Source organism: Mauremys mutica, chromosome 6 (genome assembly GCF_020497125.1).
Source record: "Mauremys mutica isolate MM-2020 ecotype Southern chromosome 6, ASM2049712v1, whole genome shotgun sequence".
Taxonomy (NCBI): domain Eukaryota; kingdom Metazoa; phylum Chordata; order Testudines; family Geoemydidae; genus Mauremys; species Mauremys mutica.
In genome coordinates, this window is record NC_059077.1 from 52,767,738 (window position 1) to 52,781,613 (window position 13,876).

General features: G+C 42.6%; 1 protein-coding gene across 1 annotated transcript in view; it reads left to right on the forward strand.

Moving 5' to 3' along the window:
* Positions 1-1,020: 1,020 nt before the first annotated feature.
* The window catches only part of RASA1 (RAS p21 protein activator 1), a 114,669-nt gene continuing 101,813 nt past the window's right edge, over positions 1,021-13,876 (forward strand). The window contains exon 1 of the mRNA XM_045021260.1: positions 1,021-1,650. Within this exon, the coding sequence (XP_044877195.1) occupies positions 1,226-1,650 (425 nt within the window). The 5' untranslated portion in view covers positions 1,021-1,225. The remainder of the gene's footprint in view (positions 1,651-13,876) is intronic.

Here is a 13,876-nt window from a genome sequence, read left to right on the forward strand (position 1 = left end):
ACAGTGCAGTGCTACTCCCATACTAGAGAGATATTAGAAAAAAACTGAATAAGGACTAAGGTCTAGCAGGTTCTAGTGCACAAAAAAAGCTGGATACCAAAGTAACACCACTGCAAGAGCCTGGATCTGATTCTGTCAGATCCAGCCAAATGTAGACCACAAACTCAGAAAAAGTACCATCAAATAGAAAACAAGTGTGTTGGTTCTCCTATTCCACAAAGAAAACAAAAACTAAACCAAACCAAAACCAAACAAAATCTGTACCCCAACACATCCTAATGCAAGAAAGCTGTAGAAGAAAACTCTGACTGGATTCCAGGATCCTGTTATATCTGGGTAGGTTTGGCCGCCCAGTTTTACATGGTGCATCTGCAGCTTTTTTTAGTTCACTAGACTAATCCGGATCCCAGTATGCTGGTGCAACAGCGCTGCAAAAGCACACATCTGGCAAGTGAATCCAATAAGATCCAAGCCCTGGCATTGTTTTTAGAGGTGCTGTTGCACTGGAGTGCATCAGAGCCGCACTGGTGAGATTCAACAGGCGTGGCTCCATATGTTCTTTATTTAAGCAGCAGAACTTGGTGGTCTGGGAGGGGAGCAAAACGGTCAGGATGTGTCGGGTGCAGAATTTGGGGTGCAGTAGACTCAGCTAGGTTTCTCGTCTCCTTTGACCTTGTAACCTGGAGGCCAAAAATCATCATGCTCCAGTTAGCTCCAGCTCTTCCTTTTCCCCGTGCGCGGTCCCTGCAAGGCTCCAGGTGAATCCAGCGCTTACCTTGCTCCCTGACTCAGAGCCGGCAGCAACCACAGGAGGCAGCAGCGCGCCCCTCGTGCACGCGCTCAGCCAGCCCCTCGCGGGCGGCCCTGGCGCGCATGCGCAATGCGAGGGGAGCCGCTCGCCAGTCTCCCTGCCTCCCCCCCCCACACCCCGCCCAGCCTGGCCCGTGCCCGTTCCGAAGCTGCGCTCGCTGCGGGCGGGGTGAGTCTCCGCGGGAGCCGCTCCCGTCCCGTCCCGTCCCGGCCGCAGGGGGATGAGGCAGCCGCGCCGTGGCCCTGCCGTGCTGCCCTGAATCCAGCCCCCGCCCAGCCGGGCATTGTTCGCAGCCGCCGCCGCCGGGGAAGTTCGCTCGTCCCAGCCCCGGCTCCGCTCCCCGCTGGGGCGGGGCGGGGGGTCTCGGCCCCTCGGGCGCCTCCTCCCCGGCGTGCGGAGGGGGCGAGGCTCACCATGATGGCGGCCGAGGCTCCAGGCGAGGAGGGCGGCTCGGCGAGCGCCGCCGGGGAGCCGGGGCACTGCCCTGCCCTGTGCCGGGGCAAGGGGCCGCAGGGCTCCGGCGCGGGTAGCCCGGGCGCCAGCCCCGCTTTGTGCCCGGCGCTGGGGCTCCTGGCCCGGGGCTCGGGGCCTGCCCCTCCGGCGGCGGCAGGCGGCGCGGTGGCCGCCGGGCTGGAGCAGGAGATGCCCAGGGGGGCGCTTGCCCCGCAGGAACCCGGCCCAGCAGGAGGTCCGGCCGCTGGGGGCTTCCCGCCGCTGCCGCCCCCGCCGCTGCCGCTGGTAGGGGGGCTGGGCACCGTGGATGAAGGAGACTCGCTGGACGGGCCGGAGTACGAAGAGGAGGAGGTGGCCATCCCGCTCACCGCGCCCCCGACTAACCAGTGAGTAGCTGCCCGCTCCGCTTGCTGCCCCTCCGAGGGGGACGGGAGCCGGCTCTGCGGCGACTCTAGCTTCCCCCTCCCGCCTCCCCCCTTTCCCAGTGGAAAGTGTGTGTCAGACTCCGGCCAGGCCCTGAAAGTTTTGCACTCGCCCGGGGATCCCGTTTAAATAGACCCAGTAAGTTGCTTGCATGGAAAGTGCTGAAATACTGGCACTGAGGGCTGCTGGAATCTGTGTTTTCAACCGGGGGTGGATCCTCAGCCTGGACAGCGGCTGACTTAAATGGACTAAAGCACATAAGAACGGCCATACTGGGTCAGACCAATGGTCCATCTAGCCCAGTGCCCTGTCTTCTGATAGTGGCCAATGCCAGGTGGTTCAGAGGGAATGAACGGAACAGGGCAATTGTGGTGATCCATCTCCTGTCCTGCAGTCCCAGCATCTGATAGTCTAAAACTTAGAGACACCCAGAGCGTTGGAAAGTCTGTTCCTGTGCTGCCCAAGTAGAGTTGGATGTTTTCAGATTCTCATGTTTAAAGTGAACAAAGAAATCCTCTAGGGAACTATAAAAAACAGTATGGCAAACACTCAGCTAGATATTTGATTTAGTCTTCTGGGTTTTCAGTACTGATTGCAGTACTGTGAATTTTCACAAAAGGTAAATAGTACCACAAAAGGAATGGGAGTACTTGTGGCACCTTAAAGACTAACAAATTTATTTTAGCATGAGCTTTCGTGAGCTACAGCTCACTTCTTCGGATGCATAGAATGGAACATACAGACAGGAGATATTTATACATACAGAGAACATGAAAAGGTGGAAGTATGCATAACAACAGGAAAAGTCTAATCAATTGAGATGAGCTATCATCAGCAGGAGGAAAAAAAAGGAATGGGAAGCTCAAATGATTATTAAACTGGATCTTAGGAAGCTTTGTCAGTTTTTTGGGAGCATATTATCCATTTTCAGACTCTTCCAAAATGTAGTAGTGTATAGTCATTGTGAGACCATAAGAGAACCTTTCATATGCATACTGCATAGACCTATACACAGAAAATGTTATATATTGTATCTTTTTAAAGTTGATGTGATTAAATGTCTTCACATTTTAAAGTATTGGTATTTATTTTTCATAAGCAATGAATTTAATAGCATGGTGTTCAGCTGACTTTAAAGGTGTTTGTGTTTAATTGGATTGTTTGAAAAGTATTGGGAATTGAGTAACAGCAATAGTAGGTGTTTTACGGTAAGATTTCACTGTGCTTGTCCTTCCATTATTTCAGTAAGGATTCCTGTAGTGTTGATAGTATTAAGGGAAATCTTACCTGTTATCTAGGATAGCGGTTGTGTTTTATATATATTATGTTATCTGATACTTGCACACACATCATTGGTGTGCAGCATTTGTGTGTACAATTAGTGATAACTCTAAATGGAAGAAATCGGGAGGTACTAATAACCCACTTGTAAGGTGTCTAAAGGTTTACATAAAGCAATTTCAAGGTTTATATTAGGACAGACAGTTACACTGAAGTGTCTGTTTATTGTCCCAGAAACAAAATTGTTTGATGTTTTTTAAGTTGGTATTTAGGAATCAAGCATTAACTAAGGTAAGGTGAATTTTTATATCTTGGATAAATTAGAACTATAAGGCAGGCATATTTTACAATGGAAAATATCATTCAGATTGGTGCTGGTAATGTTTATCCAAGAATGTGCTAATGTAGTCTTGACAGTTTGTCAGATGAAAGTGTTGTGTTCATTTGCTCTTTCTACAATATTTATCATTCTTGAGTTTAACTTAAAATTCTTCTTGTCTTGTTCTGTGCATGTGAATTTAGGGCTTTCAGAAGCTTCCTCTGTTTCCTACTCCCCCTCTCCCCCACAATCATTTACCCATTTCATGTTGAAAAGATGCAAACGCTGTCTCTTGTTTTGTGTGTATAAAGTTAAAATGAAATTTGCATAACTATAAAATATACCCTATCCTAGCCTGCTGTACTTCTGCCTGACAGAAACTGAATGAGTTTTTAAATAAAGTAAATAAAATAGACTAGCATATACTTCTGTGGAGGTTCTTGTTTAATATCAGTAAGGAGGAAAAAATCTTTTGCATCCTGTAATAGCTCAGATATCAGAGACAGTTAAAAATCCACATGAATTCTAGTCTTTTTCCAGGGTTCAGGATGATAATGGCATAAGTATACAAAGCATAGCCATTGTACAAGAAGAATGAGGGCATAGAGTTTAATATAAAACATGTTTTTTAACCTTATCAGGCTTTCCAATGATTTATTTATTGATTGATTGTAACAGTTCCTGAAGATCAGGGCCTCATTATACTAAGAACTGTAAAAACACATAGGCCACAAAGAGATTAAAAAAAAAAATCTAAATTGAACAAAGGGTGAGAAGGGGAATGAAGGCACAGAGAGGTGAAGTGACTTGTCCAAGGTCACAGTTAGTCACTGGTAGAAGGAGAACCCAGACTTCTGACTCCCAGTTCATTGCCCTGTCTGCTAGACAATACTGCCTCTCTTCGACTGTAAACATATTTCTCAAATGGCAGTAGAGGCACATACCTTGAAAGTGCCTATTGTTTTTGGAATTATTGTGTTAGCGGATTGGGTGGCTATTTAGAGCTCTGAATAATCACTAATCTAAAATAAATCTCATTGTGACTGCCAACACTTTATTAAATGTAACCAATTTCTGCAATTCTGTTGCAGAACAAGATAAATTTGTGGGCATGACAGCAATGTACTAATTCTAACCTTCTCTAGTACTGCAAAACAGTAGCTTTATAGATGTATCCTTTTCAAAGACTAAGAAGGTTCCAATGTTGCAAACACCTAAGTACATACTGAACTTTACTTGCATTAGTAAGTGGGACTATTCACATGATTAAAGTTAAGCACATAGAATCATAGATTTTAAGGTCAGAAGGGACCATTATGATCATCTAGTCTGACCTCCTGCACAATGCAGGCCACAGAATCTCACCCACCCACTCCTGTATCAAACCTGTGTTTGAACCATTGAAGTCCTCAAATCATGGTTTAAAGACTTCAAGGTGCAGAGAACCTTCCAGCAAGTGACCTGTGCCTAAGGCTGCAGAGGAAGGTGAAAAACCCCAGGGCTTCTGCCAATCTGCCCTGGAGGAAAATTCCTTCCCGACCCCAAATATGGCCATCAGCTAAACCCTGAGCACGTGGGCAAGACTCACCAGCCAGACACACAGGAAAGAATTCTCTGTAGTAACTCAGATCCCACCCCATCACAGACCATTGGACATATTTACCTGTTAATAATCCAAGATCAATTAATTGCCAAAATTAGGCTATCCCATTATACCATCCCCTCCATAAACTTATCAAGATTAGTCTTGAAGCCAGATATGTCTTTTGCCCCCACTACTTCAGTTGGAAGGCTGTTCCAGAACTTCACTCCTCTGATGGTTAGAAACCTTCGTCTAATTTCAAGTCTAAACTTCCTGATAGCCAGTTTATATCCATTTGTTTTTGTGTCCACAGTGGTATTGAGCTTAAATAATTCCTCTTCCTCCCTGGTATTTATTCCTCTGATATATTTATAGAGAGCAATCATATCTCCCCTCAGCCTTCTTTTGGTTAGGCTAAACAAGCCAAGCTCTTTGAGTCTCCTTTCATATGACAGCTTTTCCATTCCTGGATCATCCTAGTAGCCCTTCTCTGAACCTGTTACAGTTTGAATTCATCCTTCTTAAACATGGGAGACCAGAACTGCACACAGTATTCCAGATGAGGTCTCACCAGTGCCTTGTATAATGGTACTAACACCTCCTTATCTCTACTGGAAGTACCTCGTCTGATGCATCCAAAGACCGCGTTAGCTTTTTTCACAGCCATATCACATTGGTGCATAAGTCCATGCTGGATCAAGGCTCGATTGTGTAGCTAGGTGTTTTCCTTCTAATGTCTGGAAATTCTTTAATGTACTCTTCAAATATTGCATAATCTCATTTTTATATTCCTTATAAGCATGAAATTAGACCACCAGTTGGAAATTTAGTTAATTTCAGAAGAAGTTGTTTCAGGGAACTACACCTGTCTCTGTCTACTTGTTTTTTGTTACTTTAGAATCCCTTTTCTGTATTTTAATTTTTTTTTCTCCTGGTCATGTGAAAGACCCAGACAAATGGGAAATCACATTAAAAATCACAGGAAACACCAGTGACACTGAATTTACACAAAGTAAACAGACTAAGGAAAATTTACCCATTTCCAATCTTTGTTATAATAATTTTATATGTCGCTGAAGTTGACAGTACCTTGTATCCTTCCCAGCACCCTCACCACCCTTTTTTGTAGAGTGCAAACAAAAGTGCCTTTTATTGCTGATAATCAATAAATTATGACTTGTCCACTTATGAGACTAGGATTTAATATGCGCTCCTAAGGGTCATTTCTTCTTTAACAGTATATTGTAAGGCTCTGAGTAAATAATGTCTTTAATATTAGTTGATCTCTCAAAGTGTAACTCATAAGAAACAAAATAAGGATCAATATTCTATATCAATTTATAACAATAAAGCAGGTCTAAATTACAGGTTTAATTACTGTTCCTTTAGGGCTAAGTTAAACGTTAACCTTTTAAAACATGATCACAATTTAAATTTTAAAAGCAAAGTTATTCTAATGTTCCACTAGTTTAAAGACGACTGCAACTGCAAACTCCACCCTAGCTAATTCATCCCTTTTATAGGTGGAGTGTGTTGTGGTTTGCTCATGTTCTGTAAATGTAACCTTTTCATTATTTTAATAAAATATTTTACATATGTATCAAAGGTTGGGGGTGCTTCTTGTTACTGTTGGTGATGGTCACTCTTGGGTCTGGAGGAGAAGGCAGTATATTTTATGTAACAATAGCTACTAGTAGTGGTTTCCTTCTGCAGGCATCCTGGTTGAGGGCTGAATTAAACTGGTGGAGTTAGCAACCTGGTATCCAAGCATTACTGGAAAAGATGCTACAGACCTTGTTTGGGGAACCTTCTTTGCTGGCCTTGAGGGTTATTGAACCTTACAGTGAGATTCTACTTTGAAAAATATCTTTCTATGCAGAACACTGTTTGGCTTCATATATTTATAATTTCATATATTTTATAATAAGGTAGACAGACTCATGCTAGCAAACCTGGAGTTAGAGCACTAAAAATTGCAGTGTGGACATTGCAGCTCTGATGGAGACTCAGGCTCTCCACCCAAGTTCAGTCCAAGGGGGCTAGGTGGGCTTGAAATCCTGAGTTGCCAGCCCAGCTGCAACAGCCACATTGCTATTTTTAGCATGCTAGCTTGAGCTCAGTTGGCACAAGTCTGTCTGCCTGTGCTCAGAGGCTTGCTCCCAGCAGTACTGTAGACATACTTTGAGGTCTTTATAAGTGTACTAGTTACATGGAAGCCAATGCAAAGGAAGACAGGGGTAGGGAAGTGAAGCATGGACAAGCTCTGCACTTCTTACTAGGATGCCTTAAATGTTCTCTTCTGAGAGAAGGTGTGTTGCTCTTGGATAGCTTGGAGCTTCCTTTACCCTATACCAGCTATTGAGAGAAACGGGGTAAGTTTCTCTTTCCTATCTCTACTTTCCTGGATGTTGGAAAAGGAGGGAGCGGAAGAGAGGGATTTTCTGTTTATTTTTACCCCCACATTCTCTTGCTTCAAAAAGCTGAGACCTTGTCTATGCTACAGGTTACTTTGATGTAACTTACATTGCTTGGGGTGTGAATAATCCACAACCCTGCAGGACATAAATTATACCAACCTAAGCGCAGGTGTAGACAATGCTATGTCAGGAAACCTTCTCCCGCCAACAAGCTACTGCCTCTCATTCGTCTCCACCACAAGTGCTAAAGGGAAATCAGTGCTGCTGTAGTGTAGCTGTACTGTAGTCTGAGTGAAATTCCTAGGAATTGGGTCAATTTCATGTCTTCATAAACCCTTTGAACAGCAAGTGTGAAACTGACCTGAGTGTTGTATCTTTCCTTGTTCTGCTGCAGAACTGGCAATAGCAAATACATACTCTGTTCTTTATTGCTGGGTAATGGGGATGAGGTGTTTGAAAAAAGGAGAATGCTTTCCTCACTTCCCTGGCCCTGTTGAAACTGCTTCTGAAGCTGTTGCCTCCATCTCCTTCTGCCCCCCCATCTCCCTTGAAAAGAAGCATTTCCAAAAGTTTTGAAGGAATGCTGTCTAGTCTGTTGGTTTCTGTAGCAGTACTATTGAATTTACAAGAATTTGGTCGATTTTACACTGGTGCAGCAGTCATAAAGCTGACAAGGTTCAAAGTTTTACAGTGTTGACTTAAATGTGTCAGTAGCAGAAGTTCCAGTATTCGCCAAAGAAATTTTCACTTTTATATGGTACATTTTTTGAATAGTGATTATCAGAAGATGTTTGTGTTGTATTTGAACAGAGTGCCAGTAACTTTATAGAGTGAAATTGCTTGTCATAAAATTGTGTTCAAAACATATCCCAAACTGATATCTTTACTGACTTTTTTTTGTTACCCGTTGAGACAAAATATTAAATAATAAAAGATGGTGAAGAAAACAGCTAAAACATGAGAATGTAGTGTGTGGGAGAACGTTAAACAAATGTGTACGTGGAAGTGAAACATTATTATATCTGATTTTAATGTGAAGTGTAGGTTTCATCAAATGACTGTAATAAGTAACATCTACAAAATTCTATAGCACTTTCGTCTGTTTCAGCAGCAAGGGTGAGGAAAAAATACTGCACTGGAGAGAGAATGTGTGCGCAGTTCTACAGTAGAAGAATTGCTGGTGTCCATACATTTAAAAATTCTAGAGCATAAAATCACCTTTATGGTAATTACATTTATCTATGCTGGAGAATTCATTGCAAGTCCCAGGAAATAGTCTTATTGTCATACATTGGTTTTTCTGTATAGAAACAATAAATTATATAATTTCTCTTTTTAGTGAAATTATATAATTTCGGGGGGAGGGATAGCTCAGTGGTTTGAGCATTGGCCTGCTAAACCCAGGGTTGTGAGTTCAATCCTTGAGGAGGCCACTTAGGGATCTGGGGCAAAAATTGGTCCTGCTAGTGAAGGCAGGGGGCTGGACTCGATGACCTTTCGAGGTCCCTTCCAGTTCTAGGAGATTGGTATATCTCCAATTATTATTATTATTATTAGTGTGTGAAGTTTATTTTCCCTGTCTTTCTCAAATTGATGTGGTATACAGATGAAAAAATATCTACAAATAAAGTTTTTCATTGTACCTTTCTGTTCTTCTTAAGTAATGTATTTTGTCATATCAAAACCTGATCGTGGGGTATAATGGAAAGAGAAGAAAACTTTGTTCATTTTTGTAAAATTGTACATCTGTGTGCTCAAGTTTTTTAAAATTGCATGTGTGTGAAGAACATGCTTTTGTATAGTAATTTAGTTATCCATAATTTTCTAAAATTGTCAATCTGGGTAGTTTTTTGGCCAGATTAACTGGGGCAGCATGAATATGACCAGATTTCATGATTTATAACTAATTATAAAGTAGAATGTTTGTTTGTGAAGATGTTCTTTAGAATCATAGAAGATTAGGGTTGGAAGCGACCTCAGGAGTTCATCTAGTCCAACCCCCTCCTCAAAGCAGGACCAATACCAACTAAATCAACCCAGACAGGGCTTTGTCAAGCCAGGCCTTAAAAATTTCTAAGGATGGAGATTCCACCACCTCCCTAGGTAACCCATTCCAGTGCTTCACCACCCTCCTAGTGAAATAGTGTTTCCTAATATCCAACCTAGAACTCCCTCACTGCAACTTGAGACCACTGCTCCTTGTTCTGTCATCTGCCATCACTGAGAACAGCCTAGCTCCATCTTCTTTGGAACCCCCTTTCAGGTAGTTAAAGGCTGCTATCAAATCTCACATCACTCTTCTGCAGACTAAAACAAGCCCAGTTCCCTCAGCCTCTCCTTGTAAGTCATGTGCCCCAGCCCCCTGATAATTTTCATTGCCCTCTGCTGGACTCTTTCCAATTTGTCCACTTCCTTTCCGTAGTGAGGGGCCCAAAACTGAAAGCAATACTCCAGATGAGGCCTCACCAGTGCCAAAGAGGGGAATAATCACTTCCCTTGATCTGCTCGCAATACTCCTACTAATTCAGCCCAATATACCGTTAGCCTTCTTGGCAAAAAGGGCACACTGCTGACTCATATCCAGCTTCTCATCCACTGTAATCCCCAGGTCCTTTTCTGCAGAACTGCAGCTTAGCCAGACTGTCCCCGTCCTGTAGCGGTGCCTGGGATTCTTCTGTCCGAAGTGCAGGACTCTGCACTTGTCCTTGTTGAACCTCATCAGCTTTCTTTTGGCCCAGTCCTCCAATTTGTCTAGGTCACTGTGGACCCTATCACTATCCTCCAGTGTATCTACGTCTCCCCACAGCTTAGTGTCATCTGTGAACTTGCTGAGGGTGCAATCCATCCCATCATCCAGATCATTAATAAAGATGTTGAATAAAACCAGCCCCAAGACCGACCCCTGGGGTACTCAGCTTGATACCAGCTGCCAACTAGACATCAAGCCGTTGATCACTACTCCTTGAGCCAGACAATCTAGCCAGCTTCCTATCCACCTTATAGTCCATTCATCCAATCCATTCTTTTTTAATTTGCTGGGAGACCTTATCAAAAGCTTTGCTAAAGTCAAGATATATCACGTCCACTGCTTTTCCTATATCCACAGAGCCATTTAGTCCTCATTAGCTTACTACAACAGAAATGTAATATTAATATATTCTTCATGTTCAAGACTATCTTGTCTTGCTGGTTTTTTTTTAAAAAGTGAAAGCAAGATAGGAAGTTAAATAATATGTAAAACTACAATTTTTTAAAAGGATGAGGTACAAAATGTAAAATCTTCAAATCTAAAAACAAAGATAGAGCGGCATTTGAGGATGGGAAAAGTTCAAAGAACTATGTGCAGGTTTTTGGTGAAAGAACAAACATTTACTTGATGTAAATAGTAAATAGAGAATTTGATTATGTGCTCTGTAGTTTTTTTAAATATATAATTGTGAAGATAATTCATATATAATGCATAAGCCACAGCTGAATAAATTTGCCAGAGAATGGAAGCTGTTGGCTATATCGGTGAGAAGCCCAGTGAATCATGCCTTTTCTCTTTCCCTCACCTTTTCCCATCCTTTGGGGGGGGAAAAGGACACCCATTATTCCACCAGGTACTCTTTCTTGGACCTATAAGTTAGTAATTGGCTTTATACTCCAAAGCGTGAGCATTTGTCTCATTTTTTATACAATCTCATATTTTCTATATACATTTTGAATCCCTTGCATTGTAGGATATTTAGGGAAACAATTCTACAGAAAGATACATTCCTAAAGGATAACTTCAATTGCTGCTTCCAATTTAGGAAGTTTCTTAAACTCTTATAGTGTAGTTTCCCCCTTAGGGTATGGTTACACTTCCTGTAGAAAATGCATCCAGCCACAGGTCCATCAGTGTCTAAGAAGTCAAATTCCTTTCACCAGATTACAAAGAGGGGCTTAGAGTTGTTACTCTTATCTTCCCTTTTCCTCCTTGGTAGTTTCAGCAGCTTTTGAGACCTAGTCTACAGACAGTTAGGGATATGTGTGGTTTTTGTTTTGTTTTATAATCTACAATAGAACCTCAGAGTTGCAAACACCAGAGTTATTAATTGGCCAGTCAACCACACACCTCATTTGGAACTGGAAATATGCAATCAGGCAGCAGCAGAGACCTCTTCCCCCCCCCCCCAAAAGCCCCCCAAAAAACCATAAATGCAGTTCAGTACTGTGTTAAAAGTAAACTACTAAACAAATGAAAAAAAAAATTCGACAAGGTAAGGAAACTTTCTGTGCTTGGTGCTTTTAACGATCTTAATTAAAATGGAACATTTTTCTTCTGCCTAGTAAAGTTTCAATGCTGTATTAAGTCAAAATTCAGTTGTAAACTTTTGAAAGAACAACCATAATGTTTTGTTCAGAATTATGAACAACCTCCATTCCTGAGGTGTTTGTAAATCTGAAGTTCTACTGTATCTTTTTTTTTTTTTTAAACTGAAAAAGTTGTTGTGGTACAACCCCCTAGTGTGGATGCAGTTTTATATCTATCTAAAGGTGACTTAGAACTTGCTTACACTACAGCTGATGTCATTCAAGGGGTGAATAAATCTCTCCTCGCAGCTTAGAGCAGCTACGTTAGAAATGCAGTTATGCAGTTGTGCCGTTGTAAACTCTCTAGTGTAGCTATGCCCTTACAGGAAGAGGAATAAGCTATACTGTTGTGTATGGGATAGCAATATTGGTACCTCTACCTCGATATAATGCTGTCCTCAGGAGCCAAAAAATCTTACTGCGTTATAGGTGAAACCGTGTTATATCGAACTTGCTTTGATCCACCGGAGTGTGCAGCCCCACCTCCCCGGAGCGCTGCTTTACCCCGTTGTATCCGAATTTGTGTTATATCGGGGTAGAGGTGTATAAAGCACCAGCAGAGCTGTATAACTGCATCTACACTAGGAGAGGTTGTGCAACTTAACTATATTGATATAGTTAAAGTGGTAAACTTCTTTGTGTGGTTAGGCCCCGAGAACATTAGATATCCTAATACCTTCAGGTCAGTTTTGGGGAATAAGGAATTGCACAGCTAGATCAGCTGGCAGAAAGTTGTACTTTTCCTGATGTGGGTCAGGTGTTAATTGCCTCTGTTAGCAGCTGAATCGATGAGGGCAAGTTTCCTTTTCTTCTATGGTATTGGCCTTGACTCTAGGAATTCTTGGCTAAGAAGCTGTTTTTGTCCCGAAAAGTTCAATCAGTGATCTTAAATTTATTCTTCTAGGCCCCAACCTGTTTTTAAAAAATATTCGAAAACTAAAGGTTGCTAGTCTGCAGCTCATTCCCTGGGTTTTGCACAGCCATTTTATAGGTGGAATTCATCTATAGCATCCTTGATACAGGGTTTGATATTGTTCAGGGGAGCTTCTTTTTTCTATGGCAAGAGAAGTGATTAACATTTAAATACTCACGTCCAGATTAGTGAGCCAGGGGGACAAATTAATTCCCTTCCTGTGTCCAACTTATTAGTGTGATAAACCATCCCCAACTTTCAAGCTTGAAAATTCTTCACTACACCTATTGAGTCCTGGAGATTATGGAAAAGGGCTATGTGTTGTTCACCTCAAATCTTAGTTAAATTTCTACTTCTGACCCTTCCCCATTTCTCTTTTAGAGATCTCCCCTTCCCAAGAAGCTGGTGGGGTGGGGTGGGGGGAGAAAGTGCATCCCTTCTAATTCTGGGGTGGCAATTGAACTGAAGACTTTCTGTCACTAGAGGTTTTTATGTCTGATACTTTCTGTTTCCAAAAAAAGAGGATTTTAATTGAAGGACTTGTCCATACGGAGACTTAGTGTGTGGCAAGCCCCAGGGTGTGAATCTACAGCTCACTAGCTTGCTGCAAACTAACTGGCCATGTGGATCCTGCTACCATGCATTAAAAGTTCTGAAGTGCACATTGATGTACTCAACCAGCACACTATGAAACTTTCAATTTGCAGTAGCACAGTCAACACCGCCAGTTAATATGCTGTAGAGTCACACCATGAGTTGCCATACAGAAAGTCTGTGGCTGTGGCTACACTTAGCGCTTCAAAGCGCTGCCATGGCAGCGCTTTGAAGCGCTAAGTGTAGTCAAAGCGCCAGCGCTGGGAGAGAGCTCTCCCAGCGCTGTCCGTACTCCACCTCCCTGTGGGGAATAACGGACAGCGCTGGGAGCCGTGCTCCCAGCGCTGTGGCTTTGACCACACTGGCGCTTTGCAGCACCGCAGTTTGCAGCGCTGTAGAGGGTGTGTTTTCACACCCTGCTGCAGCGCTGCAAATTTGTAAGTGTAGCCAAGCCCTGTGTGGATAGGTCCTAATTCTCTACTTAGAAGGTTCAAATTACTGAACAAAAGGAATATTTGCATGATATTCTTAGGAAATATTATCACATATCCTGGACTCATTTGGAACTTTCTTCCTCTTTTGATATGCCTACTTCAGCCTTTCGGGATGGGGACACAGGCAGTTACTCAGGTTCAAGCTGGGCAGCAGTTATTGCCAGGTCCAGTATGTTCATGTAGTGACTACTCATCTTTCTCATCATTTACAAAGTAACCATTTAGATAACCTGTCTAGAAGATTACAAGTA